The sequence below is a fragment of the Lactuca virosa genome, chromosome 8 (genome assembly GCF_052849685.1).
Source record: "Lactuca virosa cultivar CGN04683 chromosome 8, Lactuca_virosa_CGN04683_v6, whole genome shotgun sequence".
NCBI lineage: Eukaryota > Viridiplantae > Streptophyta > Magnoliopsida > Asterales > Asteraceae > Lactuca > Lactuca virosa.
In genome coordinates, this window is record NC_136433.1 from 194,915,661 (window position 1) to 194,936,744 (window position 21,084).

The 21,084-nt window shown below is 33.1% G+C and overlaps 2 protein-coding genes across 3 annotated transcripts; both read right to left on the minus strand.

Moving 5' to 3' along the window:
* Positions 1-6,028: 6,028 nt before the first annotated feature.
* Positions 6,029-10,381, minus strand: LOC145133059 (cytochrome b561 and DOMON domain-containing protein At3g07570-like). Its single transcript, XM_079068002.1, has 4 exons — positions 10,104-10,381; positions 8,959-9,364; positions 6,865-7,151; positions 6,029-6,328 (listed from the first exon to the last, which is right to left on the minus strand). Exons 1-4 carry the CDS (start codon positions 10,332-10,334, stop codon positions 6,098-6,100), a joined length of 1,155 nt encoding a protein of 384 aa, XP_078924128.1. The 5' UTR covers positions 10,335-10,381; the 3' UTR covers positions 6,029-6,097.
* Positions 10,382-13,463: 3,082 nt separating this feature from the next.
* On the minus strand, positions 13,464-19,330 carry UBP5 (ubiquitin-specific protease 5). Of its 2 annotated transcripts, none has more exons than XM_079064485.1 (13): positions 19,058-19,330; positions 16,869-17,120; positions 16,607-16,751; positions 16,454-16,513; positions 16,272-16,367; positions 15,774-16,193; positions 15,540-15,680; positions 15,296-15,466; positions 14,959-15,216; positions 14,715-14,863; positions 14,172-14,642; positions 13,817-14,090; positions 13,464-13,728 (listed from the first exon to the last, which is right to left on the minus strand). In XM_079064485.1, exons 1-13 carry the CDS (start codon positions 19,192-19,194, stop codon positions 13,597-13,599), a joined length of 2,706 nt encoding a protein of 901 aa, XP_078920611.1. In that variant the 5' UTR covers positions 19,195-19,330; the 3' UTR covers positions 13,464-13,596. The 2 variants fall into 2 exon arrangements, with proteins under 2 accessions (XP_078920611.1, XP_078920612.1); XM_079064486.1 differs by lacking the exon at positions 19,058-19,330 and adding an exon at positions 18,885-18,981.
* Between the last annotated feature and the right edge of the window lie 1,754 nt (positions 19,331-21,084).

Genomic DNA, 21,084 nt, shown 5'->3' on the forward strand with positions numbered 1-21,084 from the left:
CTATTTGTGGAAGGTTGGTGGGTAGCTTTTGGGAACTTTTTGAATCCGGAAATGAAACCCTTTTACTGGATATTTGAAGCATTTTTTCAACATGAACACTTGGAAGGAGGAATCCATTTTGCTCTCAAGAAGGCTTTGGAAGAATTGGATGATTTAGAAGATTGGTGTAATTTCTTTCCATCTTGCAACTAGAACAATGTTTGGTACCACTAAACTATATTGCATTTCTTTTACTTGGGCCATGCTTGGCTAAACTTTCATTTGGTTGATTAGGGTTTAACCCATGGATGATTAGTTGTTTTGAAGACTTATTATTATCTTGTGTTTGAAGTTTATGGAAATTTTTTCTAGTCAAACATCTCCTTGTGTTTATTTATCTTTGATCATGAGCTTTGATGAATGAATGCTTATTTTTGTTGACTAATTTCTTGGTTAAGTAATGGACCCTCAAATTAGTAAGCAACAAATGGTTTATATGTTTGTTTTCATTTCATTTAGACCATGGGAATGTTTCCTCCATAATGATAATGTAAGCATTTGATTATATTTTGGACTTGGTAACTCTTAGAACTTAAAGCTAATTGATTTTCACAAGATTACATGCTTCATTGATTTTGTGACTTTAATTAAGGAAATGTGTTAGAGCTCCTCTAGCCATTTTAATAACAATGAAAAGTTGAGGTAATTTGTGCTTATGAACTGCTATAGCTAAGTTAAACTAATTCACAAGATTTACTCCATTTAGTCTAATGATAAGTCAACTATGTCATCCATGTGGTGTATCCCAAAATCAACCAATTTCACTTCATTGATTTTAATCAAATCTTTTACTTGTCTATTTGTCATATTTACATTCTAGCTAGTTTTAATTTTGTCAAACAATCGAAAAGAATTAAACCCCCCCTCCATTTTACTTTCACTTTTGTTTTACAAGTACTTGAACAAGTGATTTACATAGAGACTTAAATTGAACCAATCTTCGTGGATACGATCCCTTTACCACTATACACTATTTTAGTGTGTAATATTTAGGGTATTTATTTTGTTGGCCTCGACAACCACCATCTACCCAAATGCACCCAAAAATTTCAAATAAAGCTCAAAACTCTCTCAAAAGCTCAAGGGGGCGATTAGGTTTTCTTCTCAGTGAGGTGTGGCCGCAAATGAGGCTATAAGTGCCTTTAAATAGGCCCCAAACCCGGGGATCTAAGGTTTCCACTTACAGTGCCTACTCGGCGAGTCTACCCTCGGACTCGTCGAGTAGATCATTAAACTCACATGGCCAAACCCGCTTCTACCCGACGAGTTATAGCACCAACTCGTCAAGTAGATCAATGAACCTCAAAAATAAAAATAAAAAAATAATATACCTGGGAATCCAGATGTTACAATGTTATGTTATATTTATCAGCTTATGAGAACTGCATGCTAGTTTAGGACTAAGGATCTAGGAAGGATGCCTTATGTGCCTATTATATGTGTATCAGCTTATGAGAATTGCATGCTAGTTAGGACTAAGGATCTAGGAAGGATGTCTTATGTGCCTGTTATATGTATCTCAACTTTATGAAATGCATGCTAGTACAGATTAGTCAAGGATAGCCTGAGAGATATATGTTTGATTATGTTTACTCGATGCTCGAATGCTGCTTGCTTTGTGCTTTTAGGAGTTCTAGTTATATTTTACTAACTAGTAAGTGAATATGTCACGTTACATATTGCGAGGATTAAATAATTTCAGAAGGTTAGGTCTAGCTCTATTGCACAGCTCTTGTTTGAGTCCAACCGTTGTATGGTAGGATCTCTCATTCGAAGAATTATCTAGTCTTAGTGATATGTAATAGTATTCACGAGCTAGTTAGGGGGGAGGTAGTAGAGACTTCTTATGCAGCTGATAGCGGAGAGTGGGTTGGTGGTTACCCTAGGGCAAGCCTAGGAAGAGTTTATTATGAGATCAGCAGTAGTAGTAGAAGGGACTTGGTGGAGTCGAGGCAGTTCTTGAGGAAAGTACGGATAAATGTGGAAGGTAGTATGGGCCCGTACCACTGAAAGCAGAGGATTCGTACTCGAATCAAGGAAGGCTGAGATGAATCCAGGAAACTTGTAGTGTGTGAAATCCCTCGAGTTATGATGAGTATTATGATGTTAGTGATGGTATATTACTGAGTATAGTGATGCTACGTGGTAGACCAGATGGCAATTCTGGTGCCGACGAGGGATCAGGCTCGGACTATGGAGCCGGGCAACTTGATGGTCAGATGAGGGAGTTCATTCCATCTGAGAGTACGCGTAGTATCATTGGCCAGACTCCTGTGATCTTCAGTATGATCAAGGAGGGTATTTTAGAGATTTGTGATGAGAGGTTGAGTGCTTTCTGCACTGAGACAACAGCCATGATAGAGACGCGTACGTTGATGATTCGGGATTTTAGAGCTTGTGAAGCTCCAGATTATCATGGGGCTAGGGACCCCATTGTTAGCAGTAGGTGATTGGGAGATGTCGCCAAGATTTTCATACCAGCCGTAGTCTTGAAAGGGGACAAGGACCGTGCTTCCTGCCTCCTGAAGGACAGGGCACGTGATTGATGGAAAGAGGTTGGTAGAAGGTTGAGTGATGATGCGGTTGATGTTATGTCATGGGATGACTTTTAGACCAGATTCCGGGCAGAGTGTGCCCAGGCGATTGAGGCGCAACAGTTGGCGCAAGAGTTGTTAGATCTCCATCAGACGATTGAGACTGTGGCAGAGATCACTGCCAAGTCTCGGGAAAGAGCTTATATGGTATCACAGTATGCAGTAGATGAGGAAATGAAGAAGGTAAGGTATCAGAACATATTGTAGAATGATAGCAGGGAGATTGTGAGTATCTCGGGGTGCAAGACCCTAAATGATATGACTTCTAGAGCTCGAGCACGGGATCTGTATATGCTAGTTGTCTTTGTGACTCTTGCATGATATGATTACTGTTATGTGATTATAGGTTTTGCATGCTCGGGTTGAAATAAACCCCTGGGCGGGGCCCACTATTGCATGTTTGGGTTGAAATATACCCCAGGACGGGGTCTATATTGTTTATTGGGTTGAAATATACCCCAGGAAGGGGTCTATATTATCGGGTTGAAAGATGCCCTAAGACGGGACCCACTGATATGTATTAGGTTGAAACATTCCCCAGGGCGGTCGGCCACTGATTTGTATGATATGTGGTATTTTGGGAAACTCACTAAGATTTGTGCTTACGATTTATGTTTAAAATGTTTTCAGGTACTTATGGTTTCAAGAGGAAGGGCCCGACTTGATCGCACTGCTTACCCTGGAGATTAGTCTGCAAGGATTGTTTATGATTTTACTCTGATGTTTTGAGAATATTTTTACTCTGATCATCTTTTGGAATAATGAATTAATGGTTTTGACTTAATAAAAAATGAAAATTTTTCTTGGTATTTTTGGGATGTTACAATTTTCTATAGAAACCCAACAGTGGTATCATAGCCTTAGGCTTGCCAAACATTGATTGCACACGAGTTGAATCAAACTAAACAATTATTCGCAAAAACATGTTTACACGACGTGGTGCTTCTGCCACGACGTGATAAACAATTTTCCTGTTTTTCAGTAATTATCTTTCTAATCAGATTTATGGTGTTATTTTTGGTAATTATCTTGTGTTGATTCTGTTAGATTCCGAATTTTGAATGTCTTGTGATAATCCATAAAACCCTAAATATTAGGAGGTATCCTTAATTGATAATTTTTAATTAGATAAATTAAATTGAATTATATCTTATGAATTTATTAATTAATTTAATAGTAATGTAATTAAATGATAAATATAAATTCATAGTATGTTTAAATTGATTAATTAATTATATAATAATTTAGATAATTAATATTTAAACCTTGTATTTTGAAAAGAATTAAAATACATCGTATACTATATATATGATTAAAAGTTTAATATATTATATGTATAAGACAAGTCAGTCAATCATTAGTAGGCCTCGTTCACGAAGCCATGAGGGGTATAAGGAAACGGCTTATAAAATGATCGTTGAATGGTGTCTAATCTCACCCACCGCTTCCTTGTGTGGTGAAGGGTCGTTAGTCGAACGGGTTGATAGGACATAACCTATTAAAAGTATATTGCTATTAAAGTACTAGAACTTTTTTATACAAATCTCAACTCTAGTTACTTTAGGACAAAATGTGAAATGTATGCTAATCCATGAAAACGCACATGACTCTTTATATGTCGTTAGTGGAGTGTGTGTGGTTAACCGTCACACTAATTTGGGACTATAAAGTTGAGTGATGGACAAATCGAAAATTATCATTATTAATGGAGCGTGTGTGGTTAACCGACACATTAATTTGAGATGATAAATGACATAGATATTATCAAGCGGGTTTGATGTTCCTAAAAGCTTTTTGTAAACTACAAGCTTTTTGTAATTATTTTTTTCAAACCATAACCGATAACCATTAGCAACACCATATTATTTTGTGGCCTTACCATTTTAATCGGTAAAAATTTATGTAGCTGAAGTCATCGTTTGAGATTAATAACAATAATAGGCTATTAGTTAGGCATGGCAAGGGTAATGATGGTGTTTGTTTTTATTTTAATCGATAAAAATCGTAATCGCTGGTATTTTAAAACTAAAATAATAAGTTGGTTTCCGTATTGGATACAATTAAAAGTTTAGTGACCTAAAAAACAAATATCAGATTATTGGTTGTAATTTTAAGTTATATTCCCACATACTTGGCTCACTAGTTATGTTCTTTGCTCACTAGTAATGTTCCTACTAGGTGGAGCGGACTTCTTCCTATTAAGGTAAATATTATGACTTGTCTATTGGCGTTAAACAAACTTCCTACTAGAGATAACCTTGTTAGCAGAGGTTTGGATATCCTATCTCTTTAATGTCCAATTTTTGATGTTGGCATTGAATCAATTAGCCATTTTTTTCTTGCCCTATTGCTCCTACGCTTTTCCAAATTGAGAGATGGTGGGGAGTGTCCATTCCAAAGATGCTTTCTTATGATGATTGGTTATGTTGGTTTTTTACTCTATAGTTACTAAAGATACGTAAAGACTATCTTGAGACATCATTTTGTTGCATGTGGTGGCATATTTGGGGGTTTAAAATCTATGTTTTGTTTGGTACAAGTAAGTTTAAGAAGGCTGAGTTGTTTGATAAAGTTGTTACTCAAACGTTTTGTTGGGTTTACAATATAAGTATGGATGTGGAACTTATTTCGATTGGTTGGCTCTGGGACTCAATCTTGTTATTTCTTTGATTAATTATTTTGTTTTGTCTAGCTCCTTGCTAACTTAATAAAATTTAGTTGTTCTAAAAACACATACCAAAACCACATGGATTAATGACTATTCCATTCCAACATACTAACCAAAATTCCATTCCAACATACTAACCAAACACGGCAAACAAAACAGGATATTGGAATGATGATGAATCATTCCATTACTTGTCCATTTCATTCAATTCACATTACATTCTATCATACCAAACATATCCTAGTTAATATTATTCTATAGAAAAATTACAATCATAAATGTTGATATACAAATACTCAACGTCGATAGTTACATACATAAAACTTACAAAATTCTAAAAACCTTTGTTACACGAAGTAAGATAAACTTGTATTTCACAACATAACTGATTATATAATAAAAACTTACAACGTAACTTTTTTGCTTGATAAAATGAAAACAAATGCCTCAACTGTTTCAAGAAATTCATTACTAAAAAAATCGCTGGTTATTAATCGTTATGCCTTTGTTTCTTTCGTAACCCATATAAATGTAATCTTTGAACATTTCGATTGCCATTTTGCATAACCTAATCTTGAGACCCATTCAACACACTCTATATCCAACTAAGCTAATATAACCATAATATTTTAACATATATACAAATCGACATAATCAAACAAATACATGTTACATAACCTAAACATAATTACATAAATCTATATGAAAAGGAGAAAAATAAAATGAGTGATGCAACAAATTATTATATATTATAATAAAGAAGTAGTTAGTTTAAGACTTAAGAGACATGTTTTTTTTAGTCTTCCGTTAACAACCTCAACTCTAAACTTAAGGCAACTGTGACAATAATTCCAAGAAATACCCCGTAAGTAACGTTCCATTCACTTCCCGCATGCGCCAAATAGATGCCATAGAAAACGTTGAATATTGCAAATAATATCAAAAGTCGTCCTACATTATGGTGATACCAATTCCAATATTTCCTCACCTTTGAATCTTTACTTGGTCTTATTAAAATAGCAATAGCCTACAAAATAAATATAAATCTTAGACTTACTATTTTGTAAGTTGGACTCAACAATACCAAATTGGCTGGACAAACTTTCTACAGCTATTTTAGATCTATTTTACATCATGAGCATGAGAAAGTATTTTCGAGAGGTCCCACCTTCCTAGGCGAGACAAAAAAAAATGTAATGTATATCTCATTCCAATATCGAATACAGTACAATGGCAGTCTGTTTCTGTCATGTGTAACAAACATGTCATATGTCTTACGGCTTCGTTTGTTAAAAAGGACATGACAAAAAAAACAATTTTGTACTTATTTTGTAAACCCTTAGTTTTATGTCCAGCGGGAGGTCTTTTTATTTTATTTTAATTGATTGTCGTTCAAGAAAAAATCTCACGTATGTACAAAAGATTTAAATGTCTTTTTTACACTTATTATTGAAAATAACCTTAGGAATTTTGTCTAGTTTAGTAATGTCATTAATGTTATGTCCTTGTAACAAACAGAGTCTAAAAGACCAATTATACGTATAGAAAAAAAAATGCACAAACCTGTAAACAACCAAGTGTAATAATGATTAGGCCAATGGCTTTGTGTTTGGCAACGTTGATATCGATACGATCATTTAAAATAAGTCCTGTAATTATGCCTGCTAATCCAATAACAAACCCTGATAATTGGATGCTTGAATGTGCATAAAGCCATAATCGACCTACATGCTTCAAGTAACGAGCAATCATAACGCCTATGGGGAGTAATACACCCCATCCAACCGCATTCAAAATCCCATGAATTCTTTTCAAATCAGAATATGGATAACTAACTTGACTACCTTCACCTGTAAATATTCAAAATGAGGATCAAATGTCATATTTAATTATTATAATATCAAGGATTTGTATTTTTTTTTAGAATGGAAAAGGTGATATTAATTAAAAATGTGACATGAGTCTTATACTATTGTAACATTATATAACTTCAAAAAGAAGTCTTTTAAAAATTAAAAGTTAATAAAAACTCATACTTAAAATAGCATTAAAGGAATGTTAGGTTGAAAGGGGAGCAGGACCAAATGAAATCGGATCCTTTTGAGTCATCGATCAACAAGTCCACATATAAAAACCCGATATAAAGCGAGTGGACCTAAAATATTAATTTATTTCTTAAGGACACTTGGAAATTTTTAGTTTTTTTTTTAAATAATTTAGATATATTAAAACCAAGGATAACGGTTAATATTTTTAAACTTATAAAATATTAGTGCCTAACACAACCTATTCTTTAAAAATTGGTGATGCAATGTTCCATAATACATAACGCAATAAGAATTTTATGATTTCTTTAGAAATGTTTCAATATTATTTAAATATAAAAAGTAAGGATTAGCTTAATAAAAAGATGAGAAACATTTGCAAGAAAAATTATTTTTAAACTAAAACAATTTCAATTGATTGAGTTAGTGATAAAGACTTTTGGGACACCGTTTAGGCGTTTACTAATCATATATAAACACTTCTATGTTTGCCAAACTTTTCATGTTCAAACTAAAAGAAAATTGATTGATTGAAATTAATGACAAAGACCATGGGGGACGACATTATATTGCTTGAAACCTTAAAACATTATTGTTCACAACATATAAAATATCAAAAAATAATTTGTGTGTGTGTGTTTATTGATAATAAGAAAACAAATAAATCATGTGGAGTAATTTAAATATCTTATAATAATTATTAAAGATAAAGAAGTGATGGTTGATAAGAAACTTTACCAACAAAGAGTAAATTATTTGTTTATGAATATATAAAATTTGAACCGACATATAACCAAATAAAGATTTTAATACTCTTAGAAGAAATAAATATTTGGTAGAAATAAATTTAGTACAAAATGAGATAAAAGAGGGAACCCATTTGAACATCCTCAAATCATAGGGGGGGGGGGGGGGGGGGGGGGGGGGGGGGGGCTAATGTTCTATTCAACGATCTACAACTCGTGTTATTAGTTAAATAAATGGTCCCTGTGGTTTACAAAAGAAACCACAAATGATTTTTATATGTTACAATCGTGGTCCTTAAGGATTGAAAATTTTACACCATAAGTCCTTGTGACCAACACTGTTAAAAAAATACTATTAAATGTTTTTCAAATTTAAATTTAGGATTTAATTTTAGTAATATTAAACCGACTTAAAGGAACTTGATTAATGATGATTGTGAAGCTAACACCTCTTTGGTCAATTGTCTCATTATTTCTTTTGGATAACTTCATTATCCAGCAAAACTGCTCATTTTAGCCCCCACCATAGTCATACCATGTGTTAGTTACAACTTACAACACGACCTTTTGTGTTTGGATTACATATAGATTTTGATTTTGATAAAATATCAACTTTAATGTATAAATTCTTAACAAATTTAATTGTTAAATAAATATATATAAAACTAAAAAAACTTTCGTTACATGAAATGATAAAAGCATCAAACTTCCTTGCATAAGTTCATATACGATTAAGTTTAAATAATGTTGTGTTTACTGTTTAATTGTTTATGGAAACTCATCTAATTTGTGTTTCTGAAATCGCAGCTATATGAATCATGATTATTGATTAGAAAATAGAAACGGTTTTTTCATAGATCGCTAACCTGAGGCGTAATTGAAGCCGACGGCGATCTGATTCCGATGAGCAGTCAACCGGAAGCTCGACTGAGTAGGAGCCTGGTTATTACGGCTGCCGACGGCGAACACCAGCCGCCGGCTTGGTAAATCTGTGGTCAATTGAAACGCTAGATACATCTGAGACGAAAACGAAATGATCGAAGATGTGTTCGGCAGAAATTGTAGGTTTCCTTGATCCGCTAACACTTGGCTTGGCGTTTTTCCGCCGAGGTAATACCTTCTCATGGAGGCGGAACTGTCGCCGGACACCCAACCGACGACGGCGCTGGAGCCAATCATTCCGCCGTTGGGCGAAAACCCCATGGCTACGTACGAATTCGTGTTGGGTGCAGACAAAACGAAGCTCCATAGACTTGGCCCAGCTTGTGAGTACTGTAACAAGTGATTATTAAATTTGCTAATTCCAGAATATAAATAGTTAAATACAGATTTTAAATCATAAATTGCATTTTACTGATTATTTATCTGGAAATATATTTAATGTAACAACCTTAAATTTAAAACACTTTTTACTTTTATATCTCTAATCAACTTTTTATAATAAAAAATAATTATATGCAATTTAGTGATTCTTTGTGAAGTCATGCAACCTTAGAAAAAATATAACTACTTTTTTCATATGATATCATTATTTTATAAAGAATTTAGTAACCATAATTGAAAGTATGCAATGACTATTTTCAACAAAAGGGGGAGAAATATAAAAGTTTGTTGGCTTTTAAACAAAATTTAAACTAAAGATTTGTATATTATGCTAAACTGGGCATAGTGGTTTAAGTAAGTCTAACTAAAAATGATTATTCTTAATAATAAAACAAGAACCTACCCATTTATATGATCAAAAACTCCATAAATATTATGGTTGATGATTAAAGCTTCATTAATGCAATTAATGAAAACCATTCAAGAACATATTTACTTGAAATGATAATGAAATGTACCCATAGAAAACACACACCACATATGCCATGGATATCAAAGATATGATATGTGTTGTTTATAAATTATGAAGAATATGTTGATTAAAGATACACATATATATACATAATTGTTTGGGCTTTTATAAAATAAAAAGATATATTAATGACATGAGTAGGATGATATGACTTACTCTAAGAATGAAGCCTTCAGAAGACCAAACATCTGAGCAACTAAGAGAGGATACATCAAACAAGATTTGAGCATTGAGATTCTCAATACTTGAAGTTGTGCATAAGTCTTGAATGATTTGTGATTGAATTACATGTAAAGAAGCTAAAATCAACAAAAATTGAAGGTGTGAGGGTAGTTTCATGATGAGTGTTTTCTTCTTCGTCATATATGTATATATGTCTCCTATCATGTACCTATATAAAGGGTATGAAGAAAGGGCAAAATGGTAAAATAGGCGGTGATGTATTTTCCACAAGCAATAGATGGAGATTGACTTGGTTCAACCTTTTGTGTATATAGCCCTCTTGCAGTCAACTGTCAATAATCAATTATATAAATTTATAATCGAACATTGGAGCACAATAATCGGTTTGCAATATGTGACAAATTTGAGTGGGATTTTAATTTGATAATATTTATAGCAAAAAACATTTTGATTTCGAAAAATAGGTAAAAGATTACTATAACTAAAAGGGATTTGACATCTCTTGGTAGGATAAAGATAGACAATGAGCAACGTTTTCCTTTTTGGTTATTCCTAGTTGGTAACCCATTAAATCATCTCTTGGTTATTGCCTTTTTAGATATTAAATTGAAAATTAAATATTGTGATCAGTATATTCTTGTGGTTTATTTAGTTACAAAACTAATAAGATCTGTTACTAAACATTAACGTATTTTTGTTTAGTTTAAATCAGTTTGATTGATGCAAATACGGAGGTTTGTGTTATGTTACCGGTGTATGCAATTTTGAGTTTCTATTTATCTGGTTATACGAGTATAAAAATTAAAAGATAATGGGATATGAATTTATTTGTTTATTAACCATACGTATTTATCAATATTCTTTCGGACCGGCTATATGTTACACATCAAAGTACATTTTTAATAAGAAATATACATATTTATGATTTAGATTCAGATTTCGGACTAAATATTATGGACAAAATTAAAGATAAAATATATTTAAAGAATTCAAATATATATCCCAAATCTAAAGAATAAATCCGAAATATCAAAAAAGTGTTTCGTTTTTTACTTGAACTTCAAACAAAATAAAGAAACATATCGAATGTGAAATATATTATAATTCAAATGTATAAACATGTGTAGTTCAATTGAAAAACCGATGATAATAGACATTTTTTATTTATGGGATGAGAGTTCTTTTTTTTAAATGTTTTGTGCTAATAAGAAAATTTTCAAAATCTTTTGTTTCGAAATAAAAAGTAGCATATTTCACACTTTGATTGTCATTTTGACAAATGGATAAAAATTGATGGTAATTTTTATGGTTATCCTTTTTTGTGTAATTAAATATGCAAGCCTAATGATTACATAATGTATTTAGAAATTCATTCCGAAATATATTTTTTTGATAGATAACTAACCACATCTATTTTACAATAAAAAAAAAAACTAATTTCTAATACTTTAAGAATATGCATCACATATTAAGTATATGAAAAAAAATATTAACATAATGTTGAATATTTTTGGTTGCAAGATGTTCTTAAACAAGCTAGCGTACGTGCTAAAGACAATGTGGATAAGAGACATTAACGTTCCTTCTATGATTTGTTGACTGATTGTTATGGTGAGTTTATTTTCATCTTTTTTTTTCTTATACAGTTGTTGTTTCTTTACCGATGTTTGTTGGAAAATGGTGGAGGCCAGATATCCCGTTCTTTCGATTATATGTTGACTGGTTGTGTTGATCTTTTCAAAATGGCTCAAGTTTCGTCAAACAAAAACCTAGGAAAGCTAATTTGTTTGGCAAGATTATGTTAGTCTTTTGTCAGGCTGCTTATAGACATAGATCCTTAAAGCTTGATCGGGTTGGATGACTTCATGGTGCAATTATTGTAATTTCTAAGTTGTAACTTTATTTTGTCCAACTTGTTGCTAGCTTCTACTAAAAAAATTTCCTTTCAAAAAAGAATTGCAAAAACTTAATAGTGATATATGATCAACCTTTTGCATCTAAAACAAAAAATTTACCATTTGGGTTACATCCATCACTAATTTAAGTTTACCTAACAATTGTTCATCAATTAAAAGAAGGAATGTCTTAGAAAAGATCATTACCGAACAACTATTATAATAAAAAAACGAAAAACGGTACATGTTAACAAAATCCACTTATACATATCATTTGTATGTTTTACCACTATGCTACAAAAATTTTGGTGTAACTAAGAAAACGTTAATTATATTTATGATTACTAATAATTATGGAGTATAAAATAAACATCATGGAGAGAATAAATTATACATGCCCCCAATGACCATGTGTTGAGTAGTGTTGATTCTAAAATTATATATTTATAGAAATAGCTAAGAGTTTGAGTTAAGTATAAGAGTTTTAATTCCAATATGAATTGTGTTACTTGTAAGCTGTGAGCTCTCGTGTCAGCTATATAAAAGGTCGTTGTGCACCTGATTTATACCTTAAGTATTAAAGTTTTTGTTCCAATTTGGATTTGGTTCATTTTATGTTGTAAGCTTTTGTGCTAGATACATAGAATACCTTGTGCACCTTATTTATACCACACACAATGTTCTTGAAGTGGAGTATGACTGTGTGAGTATGACTGTGTGAGCCAGCTCAAGGTTTGCTGGAGACAATACTTGTGTGGAAGGAAACATACACCTTCAATATTAGCCGCAAGACAGATTGATTGGAACGTTTAGGTACGACGTCTACTCTATTATCGGCCCCCCTCTACTTATTTGTAAATTATGTAGTTGTATATAAATTTGATCTAAAAATACAAATTTAATAATTTTCATTTTCGAAAAGAGACTTATGGACTTTGTCTACGTGTATGTCTCCGACCTGATGTTTACTTCTAAACAAATAGTTATCGAACACAAAAATTCAATCCGTTTCATGAACCCAACAAAAAATCCAACTTTATTGGAAGTAGACGTAAACGAGAAGTTGTGACCTCAAGTCAATGGTAGATTAAGATCACATTTGTTATTCTGACCACATATCAATTTCTAAATTTCCACAAATCTTATAATTTCAAATAATTTATTTGTATAAAAAAATAAGTTTCTTGAAAATGATGTTAAACTAGGAATTTAAAGCACCTTGGCTTTACACATACACAAAATATGTGGTCCTTAGTTTCATAAAGCCTAAAACTTTACAGAAATCACTATACTTCACAATTCACATAACCAAAAACTTTCCAATTTGGAAATTTGAATTATTTTATCTATAGAGTTGTTTTTTTAAAAAGCAAATCCACTTGAAATTCTATCTTACCATCTATACCATTTCTTTTTCTTTTTATAAAGATCGAGAATGTGTTTCCTAAAGAAAGATAATGTACTATAAACCCTAAACCCTAAAACATTTAGGAGTTTAAAAGCAGTTTTTAAGATCTAGTGCACATGTTTTTAATTATTAATAATCTTAATATGTTATACAAATGTGGGTTTTAAGATCCATTGTCATCGGTTTTGACCCTTCTGTAAAAGAGGACATAAGCAGCATTTGATTTCACATCATCTTCATTAATGGCTGATATATGGCTATCATCAAAGTTGTACCACCGGTTTTCATCAATAAGCTTCACAACATTAATGAGAGGAAGTAATTAAGTAACTAGTGGAAATTTATATAAAAAAGAAAAAGAAATTACAAGATCATGAACTGACCTTAATATATGCAGTATAGTGACCACTTCCCATGCCACCATAGTGATTTGTCAACGCATAGAGTTCATACACTTGACGACTTGAGTTGTTTTTATTAGCAACGTATTTTGTCAAGTCAAAATCATGAATAGGAAAGTTGACAAATGTCTCCAGCTTATGCTTCATGGATCTGCTATACGAAAACCTTTTCAAATGGATCACAAGAACTTCCGGAAGCCTCCATAAATCCAACTTCTTACTCGCTTGCCTTCTCTCTTTGCATTGTGGACAATACCTTCATTCACCAAACCAAAATGAAAACGAAATAAATCACAAAGGCAATTCATTAATGAAGGACTAAATAGTAATTTCTTACCACATGTCTTCAGGTACCAAAGGCTCCTCGCGTAAGAAAGCTTCCAAGCATGTGTACAAAGAGAGAGGCTCGGTTCGTGTTTTCTTTGTGGGCCCGTATTTATAAACTTCGGGTAATTTTTCCAAGTAATGTGTTTGGTATTTTTTCAAAAGCTTTGGGGACCAATCGATGAAGAGGAGTATTGACATCGATGATGAAGGGAATCTCACGGTTCTTTCTTCCCCAACGGAAAGATCGATACACGCGTTGTTTCCATCGACTAATTTTAGCGGAAGTTTTCGTGATTCCGATTCCGTCTCGGAATCGGGTTCGGAATTGGAGACCGGTTCGGTTCTTAGCATGGGAGAGAGCATTGTGTGAACGATTAATTGTATATCGCCTCTTGTGATTGTTGCATCACATGAAACGGGAAAAACAAGTGGGGTCCCGTATGCCTTCCATCCTGTTGTGCCCCGGGCATTTCCCGTTTCCCTTAAATAGATTATAAAAAAAGAAAATTAAATTTGATTGTAATTATGGATGAAATAATGAAAATGGACTTACAGCTCTTGGCGACGATGTATCAACTGGAGAAATTTAGTATTTTTCATGGACTTGGGGATCTTATAAGCACTAAGATGATCATCGTCTTTTATGGAGGATAATGACATGAGAGGATCTTCCAGAAACCGGTGAATTAAGTGATTCCGTATCTGTGAAAAACCACCTTGATTTTAATTTAATTTAATTCATATGCTGAAAAACAATTAAACAAATAAATGTAATATGTTATGAGTTGTGTTTTGACCTCGACTAGAAAGACTTTTTCATTGTTTTTTAAAGCACAAGCAGTGGAAAGTGCTTGAATCAAGTCCCTGCAACGTCCCTGTTTGGGTACTGTTACAGTTACAGTGGTGGGCACTGCACTTCCATCACAGCTGAATACTGTGACACTCATTGTTCGGGTGGTGGTTGATTGAAGTGGCAATGAGAGATACATAAATGGGTCGAATGTAACCGAGATCTTCTCACATACAGGACAAACCAACGTTGACTTATATTGACCCTGTTCAACAAACAAATCAACAATTCGATCAAATTATATTATTGAAGAAGTGTTTTGAATGAAAATTGATGATGCTTACTTGGCAAACATCTACAATTATTGAATCATTTCGAGCAATGTGATTGGCCCAATATTCATCAGCAACTTCTTCATCAGGTCGACCATCTGCATCTCTGGATTTTATGTAAGGCTTGTGTTTCACACGGTTTAGATCTTCATGTAATCCATCAAGCAAAAATGCCAGAAGCTCCTGAGATGACATAATAAACATATAAACATAAACAATATATTTGATTAAAGGCTAAATGCAAGAAATAGAAAACCTGAGAATCATGCTGATTGTATCCACTAAATTGTGGTGCAAAACGAGCAAGCTTTGCTTTGAATTGCCTTGGAGCAAATGGAGTCCTTCCTGGTGCCCATAACTTCCTCAGTAACTCACCAAATGCTAAAGCTAACTCACCCTACAAATTACAAAACCAGTATTATATTAAATAGTAAATACAACTAAAAAAACAAAATAATAAATAATAGTTTCTGTTAAAAGTAAAACTTACCACCATTCCTAAAGGGTTATGCCAGTTGATCTCTTGGTTATAATCTTCTCTAAAGTATCTAGCAAATTCCGGTGTATGAACAAGACACTGAATAGCACTATTCATAAAGCAAGTGTTTCCAAAATTCAGCAATCCAGTTAGGCCACCAGAAGAGCCACGTGTACTGACACCAACACTGACAGGTGTCGGTGTCTGTGTCTGTGTCTGTGTCTTATCTTCTGATTCTTTGATTGCAGAAGACAAATTCTGAAGTTGTGACAATTCTGAATTGTTGTTTTTTGGAAGACTCTTGTTTGCTGAAAGAACTGGATAGTTAGTTTTAGGAGGCTCTATAAGTCCTGTTGACTCGTTTTTAGCAAACCCGTTTTCTTGAACATCATTTCTACATCCACCACCATTGTCAATGGCTTCCACCAAGATCTGTATTCAGAAATTAAAAAAAAAAAAAAATCAAGTAAAACATGTTATGTAATTAATGTCTGTAAAGATGTAACTCACGTCCTGATCCATTTGTATGTTGGCATCATCAAGGGTTTTATCCAGGTCATTCATCAAAGCATGTTTTCTGTGGCTGTAGTAATCCCAAATGCTGACCTGGCAGACCACAGGTAAAAAGAATAAAGAATTATAAAGAAAAAAGAAAACTTATCCAAAGTGAATTAAAATATATAACTCTTTACTTGCTCCGAATTAAGCTGAAATATCTCACAAGCCTTTTTGTGTAGTGTGCCAATCGTTTCCTGCTCACATTAGTTCAAATTTTATCATCTTAATTAAGGGAATGAATTATTTGTAAATTTTAATATTAAAATAATAATAATAAGTTTGTTTACCTTTTTGCTTATTCTTATGGCACATTGGTCACCTTTTGGCATTAAATGTAGCCGAAGGCGTAAAGGGTAAACTTCTACAGATAATTCGGTTTGACTTTGACCACAACTTATCACTTTTCTATCCAATTTAGGCCCCCCTCCATACCTGTATTTCAAGAAATCACTTGATGTTTCCTTGTGTATTTCTAGTAAAACAGCTAATAATACTTTGTTTTTATAATATTTCACCAAGATTTGGAACAAAATGTAAGATAAAACTAACCATGAACATAATTGATTCCAAGTTTCTTCAGGGACCAAAATGTAATCAGTGTGTTCTACCAGTGTATCATGGAGCTCAATACCCATGGTTGAATTTGTAGATGCTGCTTCATAAATTAAATCAGAATTGTCAATGGTTGATGGCCTTTTTGGAGTATTTGAACTGCCTAAATCATGATGATCTGAAGATGATCCTTCATTTGTGCCACCTGTCTTGTTTTGAGTAACATAACTTATCCATTTCTCCCACCATCTGTCAACAAAATGTTTAGGGCATGCCTTTTGGAGCATCTTTATTTCATAAAAGGATAAAATTTATCACAGAAAAGCTATTTTATATCTTAAATAGATACATTAGCATATTAAATACAGAAAACAGTGATGGATTTACAACAGCTAATATAAACTACTAAAAAACTCCTAAAACCCATGGTTCAATTATCTTGCTGATTTATGAATCAACATACTTTACAGAAAGACAGAAATGTCAAGATTTTGTTTATTGATGACACGTTTTTGTACTTATGTGTAAACTGAATCTAATAATATTCTTATAGACTTTAATGGTTTTGTTTACGTTATTCTTGCCTTGACCATTGACCAAAAAGTCAATAAATTTAATCATCACCCCAAAAGTTGAAGTTAAAATCATGTTTATGGAGTTCAGCTTCAGAAACTATATACTTTGTACTGGTTCAGGAATAAAATTCACAAACTATACAGAATTCATCTAATGATGCCCTAATTGCATTTGCACATAATAATTGTGGAATTAACTGCATGGACCTCAAATTCAAAAACATCACACCCACGTAAAGTGGATACTAAAACCCTAATCTTTTTAACACTTTTCTTTGTGCTTTACTCAGAAATAGATTTCCTTATAAGAGTTTCATGTTACATAAATGCCTATTTAAATGAAAGAAATAAATATTACTTGAAAAACATATGTTATGAATTGCGAAAGACAAAGTAGATATCACAAGAAAAGTAGGATCATAACTACAGTAATAAAACAAATGAAGACACAAAGAACAGGGAAATCTTTGTATGCTATAATTCCCTTGCAATTTTGCAACAAACTTGTTTCTGTCACTTGCATACTAGACTTATTGATTACAAGGATGTAACATAGCAGTTAATGCAAGGTTCAACTCTCCCCAATGTAAAAAATAAAAAAATAAAAAATAAAAAATAAAAAATAAAAAAAAAATAAAAAAGGTATTGCACTTTCTTTATCATTTTACCTTATACGGGTTGCCTCTAAACTAATCCGACACGCAAATGTAACATGATTTGGTGCATGCAAGTGACATTGTGGTGTGATAGGGTTCAGGGTGAATCTAATAGCACTCTCATAGACTTTTATGCACATCTGTTCACTTTATTCTTCCCTTGACCAAAGTAGTATTTGAGAAACATTATTCCTAGCCCTCTGTAGTTTCCTCTATCTATCTTTCGAGAGCCTAACAAAGCCTTAATTGCACTTTGCACATAACAAGTATGGAATTAACTGCATTGGATACTAAAAGTCTAAAACCCTAATCCTTTTTACAACCACTACATGCTACCCTAAAAAGAAAAAAGTTCAATCAAGGTGGAATTGAAGTGGAAAATTATGCTCTTCATATCAGCTTCAAAAACTATCTGATTATGTTCTTCATATCAGCATCAGGTATTCATCTAACTAAGCCTTAAGTAAACATAATAACTATGGAGTTAAATGTATGGAGCTTGAATTACAAAACTTTGGACTGCCTTTCTCGTCACACCCAGGTAAACTGGATACTAAAACCCTAATCGTTTATACAAGCAATGCATTCTACCCACAAAGCAAAAAATTTCAACCAAACCAACGTTGAAGTGGAAAATCGTGCATAGATGATAGATCAGCTTCCGAAGACTGACTAGTTTGCACTAACTCTTACTCATACCAAAATTCAACAACTACAGCATCGGGAAATCATCTAATTAAACCATAATTCTAGATGATAGTTATCAGATTAACTGCATGAACCTCAAAATCGACAGACATCAGCCTTTCTTTTCTCGAAGCACCTCCTTAAATGGAAACCAAACCCCTAATTCTTTATGAAGCCGCTACATTCTACTAAAATGACCAACAAATTCAATCATCGTCTCGACAGATATAGATACGCGATTGAAAGAGATAAAAAGTATCAGTCTTACCTTCGACTAATTAAACAAAACGTATCGCCTACTTTGGTTAGAGGTTCGGCTGCCATTGATGTGGAATGTATGATCTGCATCTCTTCCTCCGGTGAAAGTTCTCTTGAACTACCGCCCGTGGCTGAAACGTCCACCATACCTTCTCTCTGTAGCACTTTCTCACTCCAGAAAATAAGAAGGGGGTTTTCAAGGGTTTTGATTTTTGAAGTCGAACGAAACTGTGTTTCTTCTTGCTTATGTCTGTGACATCTGAATTTCTAGACGAAGTTGTTTTTTTTTTGATGAAATGAAGAAAAAAAATGTCACGTGAACTTTCTATTTTCATTCTTTTTAATAGCTGAATTACCTAAAAGTTAAAATATATTTGTCCAATTTAATTTATAGATATCATATTTATATTTGAAAATAACTTTAAAATATTATATGTTCAAATTTTTAATTTTCATAATTTAAAAATATTTTATAATTATTTGAAATCTTTATTTTTATCAATTGATTATTTTTCTTTTTTTATAGGTCTAAGTTTAAATTCATTTATATAAACTCTCAAAATATTATATTTATTTAAACTACTTTGTTATTACACACCACCTATGTAATTTTTTAGAAAAAATTGCAAGAATGGTCATTGTGATTAGGTGGAAATTGTCATTTTGTGCCAAAAATGTTTTGACTAACACGTTTGGTCCAAAGGTTTTCATTTTGTTACGAGTTTGGTCCAATTTGTTTAAAAAATATTTAAAATGATTGATTTGCCCTTGGAAGTTTCTTTTTCTATTTATTTATTTATTTAAATATTTTTTTGATTAAAAATAAAATAAAAAAGAAACTCTCTCTCTTTATCTCTCTCTCCCTAAACTCACTCATCCCCTTCTTCACCCACCTTCAGATTTTCTATCCTAATCTCCCTCAGTTCTGCAGAAAGATCAATGGGTTTGTCATTAAGCAGCAACATAAATCGGATCTGGGTTTGCACCAAGAACACGCGCGGTGATTTTCCCTTCCAAATCTTGAAACCCCTAGTATCAGAGTTGGATCTACAATGGTGGTCGTCAAAAACCCTAGCGTCGTCATCTTCATCGATTTGGATTTCAGCCATCAGATCTGTTCTTCACCAGCGTATGTCGTCAGACCACCAGCTTCGCCATCTTTGTAAGCAAACCCTAGCTCGTCGTCGCCTTCGTTTCTCTCCATCTCCGACATTTTATCGTTCACAGGAGTTCAGATCTGTTCGTCGGACTTCATACCTGGTAAGCTCACTTTTGTCGAACAATGGTGTCGCCATCTTCCTTAGTCACGTCGTCCTTATGTTCTGTTCATCTTGAAAACGTTGTCGCCCTGTGGCCTCCCTCCTTACGGATCTGCAACACCCATCATATCGTCGTCGGAATCGAAGGGTTTGCTGAGGAAGATGGTCTTCTGAGAAGGTAACATGAAATGGGTTTGCTGGGGAAGATGACGGCGACGTTATGATTCTTTGGCGGTAGAGGGGAGATATAACCCAAATTGACAGTAAGACAGAAGGCGGTGGTGAGTATTGATCGGTGGTCATGGTGGCGTTTATAACTTCGGTCGGTGGTGGTTGTGGTGGTATTTTTTCTATGTGAAAATTATATGAAGATAGGTACGAGAGAGAGAGAGAGAGAGGGAGGGAGAGAGAGAGAGAGAGAGAGATAAAGAAAGAAAGAAAGAAAGATTATTTTTTATTTTTTTCTTTTAATCATAAAAATATTAAAATAAATAAAAGAATAGAAAAGGAAAATACCAAGGGAAAATCTGACATTTTAAATATTCTTTAAACAAATTGGACCAAACTCACAACAAAATGAAAACCTTTGGACCAAGAGTGCTAGTCAAAACCTTTTTTGACCCAAAGTGGCAATTTCCACCTAACCACAAGGACCATTCTTGCAATTTTGTCTAATTTTTAAAGCATGTAATAGGTAATAAAAATGTCATAGAATATAATGATGGAAAAATATGATGGATATTTGGTTATGTTACATTTCTAGATTAGATATTTATAT

What these genes read in the sequence shown, in the direction of transcription:
- LOC145133059 (XM_079068002.1), bottom strand. Translation starts at nt 10,334, where the DNA reads ATGATAGGAGACATATATACATATATGACGAAGAAGAAAACACTCATC. An exon ending in CTGAAGGCTTCATTCTTAGA is followed by an intron (nt 9,365 to 10,103) that starts GTAAGTCATATC and finishes CACTTGTTACAG; the next exon opens with TACTCACAAGCTGGGCCAAG. An exon ending in CGGCTTCAATTACGCCTCAG is followed by an intron (nt 7,152 to 8,958) that starts GTTAGCGATCTA and finishes GAATATTTACAG; the next exon opens with GTGAAGGTAGTCAAGTTAGT.
- UBP5 (XM_079064485.1), bottom strand. Translation starts at nt 19,194, where the DNA reads ATGGTGGACGTTTCAGCCACGGGCGGTAGTTCAAGAGAACTTTCACCG. An exon ending in TTTTGTTTAATTAGTCGAAG is followed by an intron (nt 17,121 to 19,057) that starts GTAAGACTGATA and finishes TTTTGTTGACAG; the next exon opens with ATGGTGGGAGAAATGGATAA. An exon ending in ATACATCGTCGCCAAGAGCT is followed by an intron (nt 14,643 to 14,714) that starts GTAAGTCCATTT and finishes AATCTATTTAAG; the next exon opens with GGAAACGGGAAATGCCCGGG.